This window comes from Microplitis mediator, chromosome 11 (genome assembly GCF_029852145.1).
Source record: "Microplitis mediator isolate UGA2020A chromosome 11, iyMicMedi2.1, whole genome shotgun sequence".
In the NCBI taxonomy this organism is placed as follows: Eukaryota; Metazoa; Arthropoda; class Insecta; order Hymenoptera; family Braconidae; genus Microplitis; species Microplitis mediator.
This window is the reverse complement of record NC_079979.1, coordinates 11686192-11707987: the sequence shown is the minus strand read 5'-3', so window position 1 is coordinate 11707987 and position 21796 is coordinate 11686192. Positions and strand designations below refer to the sequence as shown.

The following is a 21796-nucleotide window of genomic DNA, read 5'->3' as shown; positions in this document are numbered from 1 at the left end:
TAATCATAATCATCATCATCATAGTCAACAATAAATTTATCACTGTTTTCAAATTCAAATTGGTCCCGCGTGACAACGAACTGCCCACTGTCCAGGAGGTGGCGTCAGCTCCGATCCTAGTAACCTCCCAGGCCATAACATGATATAGGCACTAGGGATAGCCACTAGGAAGAACTTGCCGTCAATTTGAAGTGAAACTTTCAATCAACTTAACTTGTGGTTAAGGGTGGGCAGTACTAACCGAATTTTCGAATTTTACTTTTCTATTGACGTTGTGAATAATTACGTCACTCGAATAATGAAAACCTTCCGAAAAAGTTTGTGTTTCACATTTTTTCGGAAGCTATGAAAATTTCTCTAATAACAATTGATTAATAAATTGAAAGAAAAGTAAAATTCAAAAATTCGTTTAGTACGGCACAGTCTTAAGGTGGCTATCAGGGTGAATGCAATTTGACTACAAGTGTTATTGTCAGACAATGACGTTAAGTTGATTGAAAGTTTCACTTCAAATTTTCGGAAAGTTTTTCTGTCAAATTACATTCAGATGACAGCAGTTGATTTACATCAACTTGCACGCAAGTATTATCCAGCCGAGGCCTGCCAGAAACTTGTCGTTAAGTTAGCCGAAAATGTTTCACTGCAGAACTTGCTGAGCAATTATATTTAAAGTGTGGTTATCAGGGTAAGGTATTAAGCTGGTAAGGTATTAAGCTGGATTATTTCATGCTGATATTTCACGCTCGTTTTCAGCTTTGAATTATCTGCTTGAGGTTTGGAACTGGCGCAAATTAGCGGTTGATTTGAAAGTGGAGATGTATTGTAAATATATACACCCTAATAGCACAGTTTACTTTAGCAAAAGTTTCCTTCTTGAATTTTCCGTCAAATTTCCGTCAACTTCGGACTTGTCCGTTTTTAACGACAATTTATATACAACTTGCTATACAATCCCTAGCGAATTCGGTTACACCGGAAAAATATCTAAAACATACCTGGTATTTGAGTACCATTTTGGTATGTTTTCAGTAGAATTCTAAAAGTATACTCAAATTATACTCATCCACAATAATAATAATTTAGGTATGTTTTTGAACAATTTATACCGAAGTTATACTGAGATAAAAAAATAATTTCTTAGATATCGATATATTTAATGTATTTAAGTATATTAGTTGAATAATTTATTTCTATGTTTTTTTAATAAATAATTAAAAAAAAAAAAAAATCGATAATTGACTCAGGTTTCGAACTTGTGACTTCTCATTTGAGTGTCTCGTGAAGTTCTCATAGCGCTGTCACAGGTCTGAATAAAATAAACAATTTTATTTTGATTTATGGTTTGATTTTTTTATGTATTATATTTGTATTAACTATCTATACTATTATTGCAATAGAATCAAATAAATAATAAATTAATGATTATTGTATTTCTATCAAACACAAACAGAAACATTTCCTATAACAGTGAAATTTTTTTTTATTTTGGTAAAAAAAAAAAAAAATTTGGAAAATCCAAAAGTGCACGACTCGTAATGCTCATATATTATGTAATAATAAATAACAATAAAAAAAATGGCGGGAAGTGCGAATAAATTTAAAATATATACAATTCTCTTTCATTAAAACTTGTCTTGTTTTTTATTATGTTATTATTTTTTTATAATTATAAAAGAACTTATTCAAAATATCTCGATTAATAACAAAAAAAAAATAAACGTAAATAAAAACAAAAATAAAAAAAAATTGAATTGAAAAAAAATTCAGGCCTACCAATTAGCAAAAAAAACAGCTGTTCTAGGACGGTAATGCACAAGCGCCCCTAGCGGAATAAATGTCCGTATAATGTATAGATATATCACCATCCATGTTAGTTTTACACAGATATATAGATATATAGTTATACAGCCTTTTTTATTCTTTTATTAATTGTAATTAAACGACACTGAGTTACCTAGCCATTTGCAATAGGAGACCTACAATTATTTCAAAGAATTTTTTAAAAAAAAATTTGATTCAATTACTGCATTTTTTCGCAAGTTATCGTGTATACGGGTTTCATACTTAACGGACAGGAAATTTTTTAAAACTATTTTTGATGTTTTTTCCGTTTTTATTCAACTAAATAAATTTTTGAAAAGTATGGAATTGATCTCCATTAAATTTTCTTCAAAATAGTATGCAAACCATCTTAATTCCGTAAACTAACAAGGGTATAATAATTGATTAGTTACCGAAGTGAGGCGAAAAAAAATTTTTCGATCGTAAAGCACGAACGAGTCGTGCAAAAAGTAAAAAAGTATTTACTACTAAAAATCATTATAATACTAAGCACTCAATTGAAGTAGTATTTTTATAATTTTCTATGTATTCAATAAATTTATTTACTTCAAACTTCAAAGAAACATATTTACTTTTTACCAGGTAAAGACTTATATAGAAAGATATTGTCCTCAACCTCTCTGATTTTGGTATAATTTGAGTATAAATTGTGCTTGAAATAGATTTTCTCAGTATCATTTAAGTATGAAAAATTCAAAACCATACCCAAAACATGAGACGATTTGAGTATAATCTGGGTATGAATTGGGTATAATCCGGAGACACGGTAGTGTCTCGCGCCAAGTACGCGTTCCAAACATGTACAACATGTGTGTCGCGTCGGTGTGAGACGACCGTGTCTCTATTCTCGAACCATATGTCACTTTAACCTCACTCATATTTTAAATCCAAATTAATAAATTATTGGGCTTTGTCAGCCTATAATATTAGTTCATTTATTCATAATTATTATATTCCTATTTAATTTTCATAAATTTAAACTGTTTTTGTTAATTTAATAAAAAATTAAAAATTACAAAATTTTGATGCCCCCGTTTTTCGGATCTAACGAAGAAATTACTACGATAAGACGAATTTTCGGCTATTGGCTACCTTCATGTTACACTTGATGATATGAAGTTAGCTTATGCTTACTTTCCAGCTTTAAATTCTTCTCCTTCGATTTTATTGGCTACTTTCATGTTACACTTGACGATATGAAGTTAGCTTATGCTTACTTTCCAGATAAATTCTTCTCCTTCGATTTAATAGCAATTACACGTCAAGTTCTGTTTTTTATTTTTCTGAATACTAGTTGAGTGCAATATACAGTGCAAGTTGACAAAAAATCTCACTGCAAATCTTTTGCTGTTTTACGTCAGATGTACATTTTGAGCAAGTTGACGTCAACTTGCAGACCGAGTCGCTTTGGGGAAAGTGAGGACATCATCAAGTTGAAAACTTAGCTTGCCCGAAATTAATACCCCACATTTGACGGCAAAATGACGGTAAAAAAGGTAAAGAGCAAGATTTGTGGTAAACTCTCTGTCATTTGCACTGTATTTCACACTAATGATGTAGTTAAAATACTAAACAACAGAAGTTGACGTATATTAACTGTTATATTGAAGAAAAATTTGTTCACCCGGGAAAAAATGTTTTTATAAAATTTTATACAATTTTGTAAAATTTTGTAAGATTTTATAAGATTTCACAGCAAAATTTTATAAAATTTTACCAGGCCATTTTCTGTATAATAAAATTTTAAAAAAACATTTTTTTCCGGGCAGAAATTTTAAAATTCACCCCTGATAGCCACTTTATCCACAAATTAACTTCAAGCTACTGCTGTATTCTAAAGCCAACTTTAAGGAAAGTGTTGGAGAGCAACCAGTTACCTTTAAGTTGACAGTAAATTGTCTGTACCTTGAATTCAATTTGATTACAAGTATTACTGCCAGTCAATGACGTTAAGTTGATTGAGTTTCACTTCAAATTAACGGCAAGTTTTTCTATCAAATTACATTCAGATGACGGTGTTAAATTCGCATCAACTTGCACGTAAGTATTCTCCAGCCAAGGCTTGCCAGAAATTTGTCGTTAAGTTAGCCGTAAATGTTTCACTGCAGAACTTGCTAAACAATTATCTTTAAAGTGTGGCTATCAGGGATTCCGCAGCAGTCTAGGATACCACAGTATCAGCTCCGAAATTGAAATGATACTTTTGACATCTCGATGACTACAGTATATATAAAAAATATCAGTCAAACTTTTAGCTCTCATATCATACACGTAAAATAACGTGTACAATTGACGTAAAATTATAGCTGTTTTATACCGAGTTTATATGTGATTTTATGTGTGGGAGAGAGCAATGAATTGAAATGACACTTTTTGCGTACTAGACCTCATCGAGATGTCAAATGTTTCACATCAAGTTTTGAGTTAGAATGTTGATCATCTAGAAAGCTAGAGATCTAGAGAAATCATTCTCGCCACCGGATTGGTCTAGTTAGATTTCCAAGTGTACGACAATTTTTTGCTAAAGTCGTTATCAGGATATATCCTCATTCCGTTGCAATGAGCCTAAAGCCACTCTAGGTAGAAATTGACAGTAATTTGACGTTGAAATTACCTGAAATTTGCTGCCCGAGTTCAACTCGCCCGCAGGGTCAACCGATAGACCGATTTTTTTTTAGTCAATATTGGGAAACTTAGAATTCTGATACGCCAACTGGTGGCTAAAGCTATAACTACTCGAAGTAGGCTAAATTATGAATGTTTACGTGTGTCTATACGTCTAGCAGCTAATATGAGTAATAAATACTTGATTGTCTCTATAATTATTGTGTACCTATGAATTAAAAAATTGTTTTCGTTCAATTAAAAAAAAATTTCGAATTTATAAACATGGAATTTCCATCAAAAACAAGTATATGTAACATATATTGTTTGTATACATCTTTGTTAATTTTGAATATTTATCTGATAATATGTTTAAGATGAATAAAAAAAAATATGTATGTATAATAATTATTATTGTACCTACAATTCATAATAAATATATGTCTTTTTCATAAAAAATTACTTATTTAAAATGTTTATTTAATCCTGTTGACAGCAAATAATTAACAAGATACATATAAAAGTATCGACACCAAAATATAATTTTTATTAAGTAGAAATTTTCATGACCTAAATTTATATTAGATTTTTTATTTATTCTTTTAATTTAATAATTATATTTTTCATAAAAATGTTTAAACATCTGAACTAATTAATTAATAATCTCGTTATACACCCGATTAACTTCTTTATGTAATTGGACTTAATCTATAACGTAATTAATTTCAAGTATAGAATTGATGTATTAAAGGTATGACAATAATGTAGGATTATTTCCTTTATTTATAAATATATTTAGGATGTATTGAAATTCAACCCAATAATGAACTATTGAACTAAAGAAAAAAAGTGCATATTTGAATGAATTTATGAATTTAAATTGAGTTATTATTTGATTAGTGTATGAATTGATTTTTATCATGTGCTAGTACATTAATAATTAAGAAAATAATCCATCTTATGGATTCAATTTTTCGATTTACTTAATCAAATCATTTATTTTGTCATTATATAAGCCTAAATAATTTATAACTTTTCCTCATTTTTCAATAATTAGTACTGTTTCATACAAGTTTATACTGTAATCATTATTATCCACTCAAACTTATACATTAGTATGTTCTTTATTTTTTTTAATTCCTGCCGCGCTAGAGTTCAAACCAAAAACAATCAAAATCTACATTAACTTTATGGCAATTTCTGGATCCTTAGGCAGGACACAGCTTAAGATCACTTCACTTATGTCATTTAGGGCCAGTTTTTCAAACCGAGTTTATTTTTATCCGGGTTTTAATTATCATTGCTGGTATATCTATATATTATTAATATATAGATATACTAGCAATATTAATTAAAACCCGGATAAAAATAAACTCGGTTTGAAAAACTGGCCCTTAGTTGACAGAAAGCCTCGCCAGAATTTGACGTCACATTGACCGCCGAAAATTAGTGTCGAATCCTTTGATGGTAATTTGTTATGAATTCGGAAGCAATTCAGCTATCGGAGGTTCTCCCTATACCTTTCCGGCAACACTTTCTGTTAACTTACTTTCCAAAAGCGGGCAAATGTTCCCTGATAGCCACACTCTAAATATAATTGCTTAGCATATTCTGCAGTGAAACATTTACGGCTAACTTAACGACAAGTTTCTGGCAAGCCTCGGCTGGACAATTATTGCGTGCAAGTTGATGCAAATTTACTGCCGTCATCTGAATGTAATTTGACAGAAAAACTTGCCATCAATTTGAAGTGAAACTTCCAATCAACTTAACGTCATTGTCTGACAGTAACACTTGTAGTCAAATTGAATTCAAGTTACAGACAATTTACTGTCAACTTAAAGGTAACTGTTTGCTCTCCAACACTTTCTTTTGTTGGCTTTAAAATACGGCATTAGCTTGAAGTTAATTTGTAGATAAGGTGGTTATCAGGGTTAATGACAACTATTCCTAATAGCCACTTTAGCTTGAAATCGACAGTAATTTGACAATTGAAATGACTGAAATTTTATGCCCGAAATCGCTGACAATTTGACAACAAAAGTCAGAAAAAAAATTTGCGGTTAATTTTTCATCAATTTAGAGGTAACTTTTGTCACTAGAAAAAAAACCCTAACAAAAGTTTCCTTTCCTAATAGCCACCATAACCGCAAATTAACTTCAAGCTACGGCCAGAATCTGAAGTCAACTTAACAGCAAAAGTTTAAGAGCAAAAAGTTGCGGTTAAGTTGTCAGTAGATTGTCTGTAACTTGAATTCAATTTGACTTCTGACGTTACTGTCAGATAATGACGTTAAGTTAATTGAAAGTTTAACTTCAAATTATTAATCGGCAAACTTCATAGCTAAGACTTGATGTCAAACTAATTGCATAAAGTATGTGAACAATTAATGAATGTTAACTTGCTATCAGTTTAGAAGCAATTTTAATTTTTTATTTGACTTTTAAAAATGAGTTGCAGATTCGGTTTATGCATATAGGTATATACATAATATAATGTGGATAGTTGTCATTGACTATCAGATTTAAGTATCGTTGAACAAATAATAAACTGTGTCTTAAGAACAGTTTTATTGTTATTCGTTTATTTGTTTATTAAAAATATTTCAGTCCGATTAATTGTTCTACAAAAAGAAATGAAATCCCACCAAAAACAGATTCTCTGTAAAAAGTTGCGCCAAGTACACGTTCAAAATTAATCTTAGACTACATTGAAAATAATATTCTTACAAAAAAAACTAATATCACAAGAACACCAAGTACCTTAAATTTTTTTTAATTTATTGAAAAAAAAAAATTGTCACTATAAAAATTAAAAAAAAAAAAAAATACTTAAACGTACTTGGTGTGCGCGGTTAAAGGCAGTTTAATATATTATTCAACTGTGAAACATTTAAAAGATATAACACGACCGAATAATTAATTTTTTGCATAACGCACACCAAGTACGTTTAAGTATTTTTTTTTTTTTAATTTTTATAGTGACAATTTTTTTTTTTCAATAAATTAAAAAAAATTTAAGGTACTTGGTGTTTTTGTGATATTAGTTTTTTTTGTAAGAATATTATTTTCAATGTAGTCTAAGATTAATTTTGAACGTGTACTTGGCGCAACTTTTTACAGAGAATCTGTTTTTGGTGGGATTCTTAAAACATACCGAAATATTTATCAATTTCTACTATACCGGAAATGAAGCCAAAAGAAACTTAAATTTTCGGTATAAACAAATTCGCTAGGGTATTTGACGTAAATTTACTAGCCGAATTAGAATGCAAATTCACTTCAAAAGTTGACTAGAAAAAATTTTTCGTCAATTTATTGTTAATTTGACTTGAAAATTGTTAAGTATTTTTTTACCCCCAAATTGTAGACATATTCCCTGATAGTCACCTTATCCACAATTTAACTTCAAGCTACTGCCGTATTTTGAAGCCAACTTAAAGGAAAGTATTGAAGAGCAAGCAGTTACCTTTAAGTTGACAGTAAATTGTTTGTTAACTTGAATTCAATTTGACTACAAGTGTTACTGTCAGACAATGACGTTAAGTTAATTGAAAGTTTCACTTCAAATTGACGGCAAGTTTTTCTGTCAAGTTACATTCAAGCTACTGCCGTATTCTGAAGACAACTTAAGATTGTGCCGTACTAAACGAATTTTTGAATTTTACTTTTCTTTTAATTTATTAATCAATTGTTATTAGAGGAATTTTCATAGCTTCCAAAAATATGTGAAACACAAACTTTTTCGAAAGGTTTTCACCATTCGAGTGACGTAATTATTGAAAACGTAATTAGAAAAGTAAAATTCAAAAATTCGGTTAGTGCTGTCCACCCTTAAGGGTGGGCCGCACCTAACGAAATCCTGAATTTAAGAATTCTAATTACTTTTTGAATATTTATGGGACTCGGATGATGAAAATCTTCCGAGGAAGTTCGTCTTCTGCTTTCAGTCGGAAGCTAATAAAATTGCTGTTATGATAATTATTAAATAAATAATTAGAATTCTTAAATTCAGGACTTCGTTAGGTGCGGCCCAGCCTTAAAGGAAAGTATTATCCAGCCAAGCTTGTCAGAAACTTTCTCGTTAAGTTAGCCGAAAATATTTCACTGCAGACCTTACTGAGTAAATGTTGTTATGTCCTCAGTGGCCTCAGGTGCCTCCACCTGTTAATTAATTAGTGAACTTGAGATTCACAAATAGGCGCGCATTTGAAATCATATATTAATATCTTACAATATTTATTGCGTCTTATCAACATTTAGTAAATTATTTAAGTAATAAATCGTCGTGGCACATAATCATTAAATTCTACATATTATTATAAGAAAGTTAAATAAATAAATAGATAAATAAATCTTTGTTTTGTCTTCAGAGAAATATAAATACAGTTTGAGTGGTTTTGGAACGTTTCCTGTCACCCGATACTTAAAACCTAAACAAAACACACGCATAAAAGTCATGAATAGGCCCTTGTTCTATAGTTAACAGTAAATATGGTTATAAACAAATGCATACTCTATAAACAAATAAGAAAAAGATATATTTAATAAATAAATGTTACTTATAAATGAAAACCATATCACCAGAACTCAACTATTATTGTTAATATATATACATATTAAATAAAGAGTGACTCGTATAATAAATAAATTAATAGAAATATAGCATTAGAATAATTATAATGGTGTTTCATGATAAATAATAATGTCAATCGTTTTGAATAATTAAATATAGAATAATTAACTGAAAGATTTTATCCGAATACAGGAAAATAGAACATAAATAATATAAGTAATAAGTAAAGTCATAGAATGGGTAAAGTAAAGAACGTAAATATGTAAATTTATGTCTCGAATTAGTATTAGTAAAAAGTTTAAGTCTATTTGGTAAAGAACATGGATATATAAGTATATATATATGTATTTGTATGAGCATGAGTGTGAACATGAGAGTAGTGGGGAGAAGTTGGAGAGTGGAGGTCAGAGATCTCTCTGCCGTCTGATGTAACTTCACTTCTCTCCGAGAACTATTGACAAGCACAACTGTTATTACTGATCAAATCTTATCTACACTTAATAATAAAACTCAGTCTTCAGTTAAAAGTTATTTTATCAATTACATCTATCCTTACCCATCATCTCATTATTTCATTAAATAATCATCATCATCATAGTCAACAATAAATTTATCACTTTTCAAATTTAAAATTGGTCCCGCGTGACAACGAACTGCCCATTGTCCAGGAGGTGGCGTCAGCTCCGATCCTAGTAACCTCCCAGGACATAACAGTGTGGCTATCAGGGTATCTTTATATTGTAATAAAAAAACCATATAGTTTACATCGTTCTATGTCAGTTGGCATCATTGTTGTTTCATCGCACCTAGTCATATGACTTAATAATACAGCATCCAAGTCTGAAATTCTTATCATAACTTCTTTTCAATCTATTATTAAAACATATTTAGTTCTTTCAAACTATAATTATCGTGTACAAGTCTGATTTCCAATAATTTTTTACTTTTCATACGATTTGTAAAAACTAACTTTTAGGATAAAGTCTGTATAACCAGCGTGAATACACTTTGTTATAAGACCTTACTTCGAATTTAAACAGATTGAGAATTAGAACTTATGTTAAAGTGTATTTACGCAATATCACAGTATCATCAACGACATAAAAAATTATCAATTTTTAATGAGAGTAATTAAAAAAAGTAGATGTTGGTATCTTATTTTTTTATATTCCTACAAGCGGCCATGTTGATATTGAAATTTGTCGCTAACCTGTTTTACATGGCGCGAAATTCAAAAATCTATCACGTGACCAAATTTAACGCCCAAAACGAGCGTCAAGTGTTAGCGTAAAAAATAACTTTGAATTCATCTAGAATACATCTATTGGTCAGGATTAAAGAGTTCAATAAAAATAGGGCCTTAATGAAACAATTCAAGCATAAGTCTAACGGAATATATTTAATAGGTGTATAGACTGACAATTTAATCGATTGAGATTTCTTTATACTGTTAACTGCTTAAACATATTATGTACGTAAAACAATCAAATATAAATTTTAGGTAAATTAAATTTAATAGAAGGAATAAAAATCATAAAATTCGTTGAATAATTGTGTATAAAATGCGCATAAGTTGTAAAATTTAGATATATATTACGAATCTAACGCAATTTAAACCTTCAGAGGTTTGCTATAACAGAAATGTAACGTTTTATTGGCTTAGATAAATTAAAGGTGTCATTAATTGTTTCATGATGTTCGTATGTAACTTATATATTTATAATAACAAGCTACTTGAAGTTAGTTTCAAATTATAAAATCCCGCGTTGCGAGCCTGTTGCCCAGTTTATTGATCTGACACGATTGAACAACCTGCATTGCTGTCATCTACCAAAACAGTTGTACCACAGACGAGTTTAATGTCGTGTCGTGTGTCGTGTCGGGTGGTCAAGAGATCAAATTTTTGCCGATTTTTTTTAAATAATTAATTTTAGTTATCATTAAGCAACTACTATTCATAAAATTTCGTTACACGTTTTTGTTCAAAACACAGCGATTAAACAAATACAAGTTTATAATTATCACCCTTTCTTGTTAAATTTTTTTTTTTTTTTTTTTTTTTTATTTTAAATTTTAGTTTTACAATTTATTTTCAATCATTTGATGTATTATACGGAAAAATTGTTATATTAACGTGACTTCGTATTTTTATTTTTTATTAGTTCGTTTATCAATTTATTTATACGAAATTGATGTAAAAATGTAGAAAAAAATTTTTTTTTTTAATTAACAACATTGTGTATTGCTTAACTTAAAAAAACTTAAATGAAGTTGAGAAAAATATTTCGTATAAATTATTTTTTAAAAATTAATTGAGTTTCTTGTTTTAATGTCATTATTGGTGATTTAAATAATTCAACAACGGGGTACAGTGTAAATTAATAAATAAAAAATGTCGCTACATTATTGTTTCAGTTGTCATTATTTTCGATAATCACGATTGATTTCAACTGAATCAATTTAAACAAATTTTTGTAATTTGGTCAATCAATCGATCGATTTTTACTTAGTGACAGTGCAATAGTATTGTTTGTTGTTAATATACTAAGTATATATATATATATATATATATATATATATATATATATACACACATATATATTAATATATAAAATCAATGATTAAAGTAGTAAAAGAAGTAAATGATATAAATTAAAAATGAAGAAGTTCACAATAAAGGGAGTGCTTGACGGTTTTCGATCGTCTGTTGCTCAACAGGTCAAACCTGATCAAGAAATTATTGAAAATTTACGAAGTGAACATTTTCAAGTAAAACGAGTAAGTTTTATTCCTGCGCTTATTATATTATTATTGTATTTTAAAACGATAAAATGACATTAAAACAGACAGGACAGTTAATGATTAAAATAATCCTTTGAACAACTCAACCAAACAACATTTATTATTGATATTTGGCAGAGAGAGATAACTCTCTCTGCCAAAGGCAAGATATCAATGATCTTTTTTTTTTTTTTTTAGTAATCATGTTTTCGCGTGGAAGATTTGTTATTTAGTAGAGTTATAGCTAGATATTTACAATCCTGATGAAAAAAGTTTGTGTCTAATTATATATGATTATATATGATCATATATAATTATACATGAAATTATACATAATTATACATGATTATACATGGGATTATATATAATTATAGATAAACCTATACATAATTAGATCTGATCATACCTGGCTTTTATAACCCCATATATAATCACATATAAGTCTATATACGATTAGATCTGATTATGTATAAGCCTATACATAATTAGATCTGATCATATTTGGCTGTTATAACCCCATATATAACCATATATAAGTCTATATATGATCAGGTCTGATCATATATGAGTTTGTATATAGTTAGATATGATCATACTTGGCTGTTATAACTCCATTTATAACCATATATAAGTCCATATATGATCAGATCTGATCAGACATGACTGATACAAACCCATATATAATTAGATATAGGCCTATATATAATTAGATCTGATCAGACATGGCTAATATAAATTCATGTATAGTCGTGCATAAGTTTATAATAGGGTGGTCCTTATTTTGGACATTTTCGAATTTTTATGCTCCCAGAGGCTTATGTGGTTCGAAATAAATAAAAAAAAATATCCTCCAAGTTTCAGGTCTCTATCTCAATTTTAACCCGTGCCGCACAGCGATGTAATTTTCCCATTTGAATAACACAGGGTTTTTGGCATTGAGCAATTAATTTTTTTATTCCGGTCGAAGTAATTGGTCAAAAAATTTGAAACTAAGTAGACTTTATCCTTATAGTAGTAGCTACTCCTCAAAATTTTTACAGATTTTTAGCTACTATAATTTTGGAGGTCCAGCCAGATAAAAAAAAAGAAAAAAATTATTTTTTTTATCTTTATCTAAAATTTTTTTCAAATAACATATCAAATCACTCTGCATCCTTATCAGGAGTTCTTACTTTTTTTCATTCTCACACCCAAGTGGGTGAACGGCCTATTTTTGTTGCACTTATACAGTAATCAGAAACTTTGGACGAGTTTTTCTTATGAACAAACGAATATTTCCAAAAAATTTAAGCGCACTTCGCTAAATGAGACAATAGTGCGTTAATGTGCTGTAGAGTGTTCCTTAAAAGGATTTTTCGAATTTATTACGATCACCTCTCAAAACGGTTTCAATTACAGCAGAAAAAATTCTCTAAACGTTTAAGCTCTTAATTTCAACGGAAAGAGATGCCGCAAAATTTTTTTGTGATTTGTCTACAAAATATTTTTTTTTTATATTGTTTGACTTTGCGTCTGTTTCAAAAATATATAATGCATTCAATCGATATATGAGATCGGTATATCTATGCGACTAATCATATTGCACCTTAGTTTAATATTTAATGAATATTATCAATAAATTAAATTTCTTTCAACATTTGCTTCAATAAGTTGGTCACCTTTAAGTTTATTATTTAGTTTAAGCAATAAATAATAAACAAAAAGTTTATAGTTTTGTGTATTATAATATCGAAATAGTTATTTATTTACAATTTTCTAACTATAATAAATTATTAATAAAATAGATCTCTTTTATAAATAAATATAATAAACTTAAAAAATCACAAAAGCAAAATTTGCGGCACGTGGTCCCGTTGGATTTGAGAGCTCAAACTTTAAAGAAATTTTTTCTGTCGTAATTGAAACCGTTTGTAAGGTGATCGTAATAAGTTCAAAAAATCCTTATAAGGAACACTCTACTGCACACTAATGCAAAGTTCCTGATTACTGTAGTAGTGCGACAAAGATATACCATTCACCCACTTGGGTGCGAGAATGAAAAAAAGTAAGGACTTCTGATAAGGATGCAGAGTGATTTGATATGTTATTTAAAAAAAATTTTAGATAGAAATAAAAAAAATAATTTTTTTCTTTTTTTTGATCGTGCTGAACCTTCAAAATTATAGTAGCTAAAAATCTGTAAAAATTTTGAGGAGTAGCTACTACTATAAGAATAAAGTCTACTGAGTTTCAAATTTTTTGACAAATTACTTCGACCGGAGGAAATTATTAAGTGGATTTTTTTTCATCGATATTACGTAAAAAATTCCGTAGATCACGAAAATAATAATAAGAAAGCTCAATTCGGCCGCGTTTTTTCAATAAATAATAAAATAACAATAGGGATACCGAGACACCGTGTATTTTCATTAAAAAACGTTAATCTATTATTGTAAAGCCCTATGATGACTGGTATTAAATCAAAGGGCGATAAATTCTGATTAAGTAAAATCAAAAACCAATCTCCCGAGGTTTATTATGTTCGCGAAAAAAATTAATTAAAAAAACAAAATAATTAGTTGTTTTCTTGCGCGCGCCCTCTAGCTCAGTTTCTGCAGCTCTGTTACCGACAGTGTGACTAAATAAAAACTACTAATTATTTTGTTATGTTATTTAATTTTTTTCGCGAACATAATAAACCCCGGGAGATTGGTTTTTGACTTTTCTTATTCAGAATTTATCGCCCTTTGATTTAATACCAGTCATCATAGGGCTTTACATTAATAGATCAACGTTTCTTCATGAAAATACACGGTGTCTCGGCATCCCTATTGTTATTTTATTATTTATTGAAAAAACGCGGCCGAATTGAGCTTTCTTATTATTATTTTCGTGATCTACGGAATTTCTTACATAATATCGATGAAAAAAAATCCACTTATTAATTTCCCCCAAACTCGGTTAAGAGTAAATTAAGTGGACTAATATGTCTATGTACACTGATAGAAGGATTTTTTTGTATTTAAAAAGATTTGTTAATATTTAATAAATAATTTATTAGAGGATAGGTCCTTAACAAATATTTATTAACAGTTAATAAATCATTTATTAGCAGCGATTTTTTTTGTGCTAACCAAATATTTATTACTATTTAACAAATGATTTATTAACATATAAAAAATGATTTATTAATATTTAATAAATCATTTATTAGTATTTACACACTGGATTATTAATATTTAAAAAATTCCTCTTATTATTTTTAGAAAAGTTTTACATTAATCTTCTCGTGATGGGAAATCTGTAAATAAAATAAAATTATTTATCAATAATAAAATTATTTGAAATAATTTTTTGAGAATAATGAATTGAATTTAAAAAAATAAATAGTTGTAAAATAAAAAAGAAACCTACATATTCATTATATTTTTTATTTAAACGAAGTCGTAAACAAACACTAGGGATTATTTCTTTTTGGGTCTCTTCTCGAGTTTTAGTAAGGAATTCACCAAGGATTTCAAAGTCAGTTATATGGTTTACTAGAGTGGGAATACAAAAGTAAATTCATGAATTTAGTGTTAATTTTAGAAACGGAATATAAAAAATAAAATAGGATGACAAGACAATGAATAGGTTAAGTACTGATGCTACTGAATATACCTTATATATAACTGTCAACTTACCACAATGTTCATTCACGAGCTTAATCATTTTGAAAAGCTTCGTGTACTTTCGCTACGTACGGGAGCAGCCGAACTCGCTACTGACTTGAATGTCAGAATAGTGCCGGGTCACTCGCTATCTGGGCCCGACACCTGCAATTTCTTGCTCATAACCGTGTCAAAATGGCATGAGAACCCGCTACCAGCCGGCCAATCAGAGAAATTGGCGGCTAACTATTTCCTGTTGGCGCGCTTTTAAGCCAATGGGAAAATTCGTTACTGCATCCATGCTGCCACGTCACCACCGAGCAGCCAAGAAGGAAGAAGACGACGTCTCTATTTCCAATCTACATCGATCAGTACAAACTCAGCTATCCATCCAACCGCTTCGCTCAAAATAGTATATCTCTAGTGTGATATAAGTCTGAACCGCTCCGCTAAATCTCTGCTTAAATATTCTCAATAATTAGCTAGTATATCAAGGCTACTAATTGTTGAGTATATATTGAATTGTTGCTCGCGTCTTATTAATTATAAATTAATTATCGCGTTATTAACCGCTGCCGACCACGTGTCGAATTTATACGCGTAGTCTTTTACAGTCGCATTCGCTATCGCGTATCTTGAAGTTGCATTCGCTATTTTTCTCATAGTTTAAGTGTACATATTGTTTAATAAAGATCTATTCTATTATCTGTAATTTTGTGTTAATTGTTAGTTATTGAATTAACCACACCTAACCAGAATCCCACAGAGCATTCGCTCATCTTACACACAAAAAATCGAGTATAAATCCCACGATTGTAGCAAAGCTTCCATTTTATTAATTGTTTTCCACAAAGTATAAAATAATAAGCAACTTATCGTATGAAAATCATGTATATGCATATATATTTTTTTACAGATACGCGTTAAGTATAGCCATCTATCAACACCGACCACCAACAAAATATTTTTTAACTATTAACAAATCTTATTTGGTGGAAATAAATATTTTTTTCAATATATTAAAGCTTCTTAATAGTTACAAAAATTTTGTTCTCATAAAAAATAGATTTTGTTAATACTAACGAATATTGTTAATAGTAAAAAAATATTTTTTCCACCCAAAAAAATATCTGAAAAAGATTTTAATAAATTGATTTATTAAATACAAACAAATCCTTCTATCAGTGTATGATTAAATCCGATCAGACTTCATTGATATGAAACCTATAAATATTTAATTATGTATATTGTTCCAATAAATAAATATATTCATATATATATTAGACTGATTAAAAAAAATCGACAAATTTTTTTTTTCATCGTTATATCGAAAATATTGTTGGAAATGACGACAAAAAAATACTGTAAACGTTTGAGCTCTTAATATTAATATTAACAACTGCCGCATCGCAATTTTCTATTTCCCGTTTAAATAACATGGTAAAATTTATTTTTTAAGCTTTGGAATTTTGTAGCTCACGGTGGCAACGATACTTTTAAATGTTCAAGACGTATTCTTGTGGGAAATTTGACGCTCTACAAAAAAAGGTCTCTTATAATTTTTCGATATTTTTATTTCTTCAAAAGTTACTTGAAGTTAAAGTTAGATTGACAATAAATTTTTACATTTTTTAAATTTTTTGACGCAACCATCAACTTTTTTGGAAAATTTTACAGGACATTTTTCGTAGAGCATTTTATTTCCTATAACTTATCTCAAAAAAAATTATCGATATATCTCACAAGTCGTAAGTTATTAGCAATTAACTGAAAATGTAATATAATTAATTATAAGCAACAAAATTTAGATTATTTAAGAAAATTTTCAGTTAATTGCAAATAACTTACGACTTGTGAGATATAGCGAAAATTTTTTTTGAGATAAGTTGTAGGAAATAAAATGCTCTACAAAAAATGTCTTATAAAATTTTCCAAAAAAGTTGATGACACGCGAATGACAATTTATTTATACTCAATAAATAGCAGCCTTAATTTACTGATTAAATATTGAGGATAAATTTGCACAAGAGTTTTGTATCAGTTCACAAGCGTATAGAGAATATTATCAAAGCGGTTTTAGCGCACGAAGTATTCAGTACAAGAGCACGTTGTAGAATCGGATGATGAAACGATGGCGTCTTCCTTCGTTCCCGCTTGGACGTGACGTCGATAGCATGGCTGTCCTAGCGAATTTTCCCATTGGCTTAAAAGCGCGCCAGCAGGAAGCAGTTAGCCGCAAATTTTTCTGATTGGTCGGTTTGGTCGCGGGTTCTCATGCCGTCTTGACACGGTCATGAGCAAGAAATTACAAGTGTCGGGCCCATATAGCGAGTGACCCGGCACTATTCTGACCTTGAAGTCAGTAGCGAGTTCGGCAGCTCCCGGACTAGCAGAAATGCACGAAGCTTTTAAAATTAATCAAGCTCGTGACTGAACACTCTCCCCAGCGCTGGCGACGGTGTCGACGGTATTGTCATCTGGAGAGTGAACTGGTAGTACACACAATTTAGCGATTGATCGTACAAGTTCAGTAGTAGCGGTCTTCAGGGTGACTACTCGAGTCAAGCCATCTCTCCCTGGGTGTAATGCGAGTACTCTTGCAAGTGGCCATTTTGATGGTGGGAACCTCTCATCAGTCAACAAGACTAATGAGCTCACTTTGATGTCATTAGATGGATGGTGCCACTTAGATATAGATTGATGGCGTTGTAAGTACTCAGACGACCATCTGCTCCAAAATTTCTGGATCATTCGTTGTAGTTGTTGCCAGCGTGATATCGTAGCGGTATTGTTCTCCACTAGCCAAGGTCCAGGTACAGCGATTAGCGGTTCACCAATGAGAAAGTGTTCGGAAGTCAGAGCGGTTAAATCTGCAGGATCTTCGGATAGCGGAGCGATCGGTCTTGAATTTAGCACAGCTTCAATCTGTATTAACACTGTAGCGAGTTGGTCGTAAGTCAATAGCGATTCACCAATAGTTCGAATAAGATGGAACTTGATTGACTTAACGGCTGCTTCCCATTTGCCACCAAAACGAGGAGCGCTTGGCGGGTTGAATTTCAAGTCTGTGCCATCGGTAGCGAGTAATTACTGAAGTTCTTTTAGCTATCTCGATCCTGCTGCGAATTCTTTTCTTAGCGTGGCGTCTGCTCCTACAAAATTTGTACCACAGTCCGAGTATAGGGTACTGCAGGCGCCTCTCCGACTAGTAAATCTTCGAAATGCTGCGACGAAAGCGTCAGTGGAGTAATCGGTGTAATTTCAATATGTATAGCGGACGTAGCGAGACATACAAATACAGTGATCCAACCTTTATAAGTTTTCGCACCTCGACCTTGAAATGTCTTCAGTGTTACTGGCCCAGCGTAGTCTATTCCAGTGTGTGAGAATGCTTTAGATGGTCTTACACGAGCGGATGGCAATTGTCCCATTAATTGTTGTGCACGAACACCTCTATGTTTCGTGCACACGACGCAGCGAAGAATGTGAGACCTGACTGGAACACGCCCACCTTCTATCCAGGCAGATCTCCATAGATCAGCGAGAATCAATTGAGTTCCCCCGTGGAATGTTTTCTGATGCGAATGTTCTATTAGTAGCGTACTCAAGCGTGATGATCTTGGTAAAATAGCTGGATTTTTTTGGTCATCATCCAGTAGCGAATTCTTCAAGCGACCGCCGACTCTGAGTACTCCATTGTAGTCGACGTAGGGAATCAATTCAGCGAGACGATGATTTCGTTTGAGAATCACCATCTTTCAGTAGTTTCAGCTCTTGCGAATAGTACTGACTTTGTGTATACTTTATCAACAAAGTCTTTGCGAGTTCCAGGTCAACTGTAGAGAGTGGTGTGGCCAGTGTGGACTGTGGCACTTTTTAAAATTTAGCGATGGCACGTAGGCAGATTCCAAGCGTGCGAAGTAGTGGTGACAACTTAGAAAATTTATCCAGTAGCGTGTGTAGCGGGTGTGAATCTGCCTTGAAGATGGTAAAAACCAGACCTGGACGTTCTTCAAGATGTGATACCGTCTGCGTAGGGATGTCAAAAGATGGCCAGTTTTCTTTAGATTGACTGAGCCACTTAGGTCCCGTCCACCATAGCGAATGCTGTTCTAGTTAGGCTGCTGTCAAACCTCTTGAAGCGCAGTCAGCTGGGTCAAGTTTCCCTGGAACAAAATCCCAGTTGACACTTGGTAGCGATTCTTGAATCTTGGTAACTCGGTTGCGAATGTAGACTTTCCATCTAGCTGGGTTGTTTCGTATTCACGTTAAGGATACAGCGGAGTCTGTCCACAAGAAAATTGGTACATTTTCAAGTTTCAAGACATTCTTGACGCAGAGTACCAGTTCAGCGAGTAATACAGCAGCATTGAGCTCCATTCTTGGTATAGATATAGTTTTCAGTGGTGTAACTTGTGTTTTGGCACACACTAGCGAAATGTTAGAGCTTCCAGTAGCGTCAGTAACTTTTAAGTAGACGACAGCAGCCATAGCGAGTTGTGAAGCGTCAGAGAATCCATGTAATTCAATCGATACACCCTTTTTTACATGATTCCAGCGAGGTATCTGAATCTTCGAGATCTGATGTAGTTCATCTCGAAATAAATTCCATTCTTGAAGAAGCAACGGTGATAGCGTAGTATCCCAGTCGAAGTTCTGCAGCCATAGCTTCTGCATAAACATCTTGGCTCTGACGATGATCGGTGCCAAAAACCCAAGCGGGTCAAACAAGCGAGCAATTTCAGATAAAATTGTGCGTTTAGTTGTTTAAGATGCTTCTGGTAGCGAATAGCCAAACTGGAATTTATCCTGTGTAGAATTCCAGGTTAATCCGAGCACTTTTACTATAGTATCCTCAAGTTCTCGTGGTGTATCTTCTTGGGTTTCAACTGCAGCGACGTGGGAGAGTAATTCCGTTGAATGACTTGCCCATTTTGCAAGCGGAAAGCATCCTGCGGCACACATATTTTTCGTTTCTAGAGCAACTTGAATTGCCTCAGCGAGTTCATCTGCGCCTCCATAGATGTCGTCAACGTAGCGTGTATTTGTTAGCGGTTCAACAGCCTTTGGAAATTTATTTCCTTCATCTTCAGCGAGTTGTAAAAGTGCTCTCCCAGCGAGATATGGAGCCGATGTTGTTCCATAAGTAACCGTAGCGAGTGCAAACACCGTTGGGATGTCATCTTGGTCAAACCAGAGTATGCACTGTAGATGATGATCTTCTTTGTCAACTGCGATCTGACGAAACATTTTGGTAACGTCAGTAGCGAATAGATAGCGATGACAGCGAATGCGAATAAGTACGTCACTGATGTTGACTTGAATCTTGGGGCCCACATGAAGTATCTCGTTAACTGATACGCCAGATGTTGTTTTCCAGGACCCATTGAATACCACCCTGAGCTTGGTGGTACACTGTAAAAAAAGATTCCTGACGTCAAACCAGATTCGTTTGGCTTAAGTACTCCGTGTGTTTGGATACAGCCAAGCGCGTCAAGCGATTGAGTCTACCGCCCTCTACGTTTGACAGTATATTTTGCTTCAACTGAGAGTTTCTTGAGGGAAGGTACCGAGTCGTTTGAACTAACTCTATAATATTTGATATTACTCAATAACTTTTTTCATTAAAAAAAAAATAGAAATTAATTCAAGTCGTTGAAACTGTTGATACAATAATGATTTTTGTTTTATACAAAATAATTAAAAATTTCACTCAAAGTAAATTGTAAGGTGATTGAAAGTATGAAATTTCAGTTAAGTCAAAATTTTATTAAAGCAAATGAATTTTAGTGTTGAAAGTAATATTTTTGTAGATCCGTTGAAACTGTCCTTGCAATTGATTCACTAAAAAATCGAATTGTTTCAAGTTGCTGTATTGCATTGATCCAAAAAAACAGTAATCTGCATCAAGTGAATATTGCCTTTAATTATTTCATCAATAATCATTAATTTAAAAAAAAATTTTTTTTTATTACGTATTTTTTTAATTTGGTTTTATTTTTATTATTATTATTATTACTATTAGTATTGTTATTATTTTTTTTAAGTATTGGGACAATTACATTATATTATATACATTACATCTTACAAATAATTCTGACATACTCAGTTTTTAGTGAAAAATTAAATAATCGTAGAATTGGTATCCGGAGGAATCGAACCCAGCACCTTACGCGCGAGAGTCAGGCGCTTTACCGCTACGCTACGGGACCAGTAGGAAAGTTTGAGTTTAGTTGTGCTTCTAGTACCTTGTTCTCATATTGAATGGATATATACAGTCAAGTTTCAGTTAAATTTCTATAAATTGAAAAGTTTGCTTCAACAATTTATTATTTTTAAATCAAGAACATCCAAACTTTAATTA

At 31.6% G+C, this 21796-nt stretch overlaps 1 protein-coding gene across 14 annotated transcripts in view; it reads left to right on the top strand.

Moving 5' to 3' along the window:
• Positions 1 to 10813: 10813 nt before the first annotated feature.
• Positions 10814 to 21796, top strand: part of LOC130677041 (syntaxin-binding protein 5) — a 408264-nt gene continuing 397281 nt past the window's right edge. For 7 of the 14 annotated variants that reach the window (XM_057483593.1, XM_057483594.1, XM_057483590.1 and 4 more), the window contains exons 1-3: positions 10814 to 11032; positions 11185 to 11388; positions 11653 to 11800. In XM_057483593.1, coding sequence (XP_057339576.1) covers positions 11681 to 11800 — 120 coding nt within the window. In that variant the 5' untranslated portion in view covers positions 10814 to 11032; positions 11185 to 11388; positions 11653 to 11680. Of the gene's footprint in view, positions 11033 to 11184; positions 11389 to 11649; positions 11801 to 21796 lie in introns of all 14 variants that reach the window. The other 7 variants (XM_057483598.1, XM_057483600.1, XM_057483599.1 and 4 more) reach the window with 4 other exon arrangements.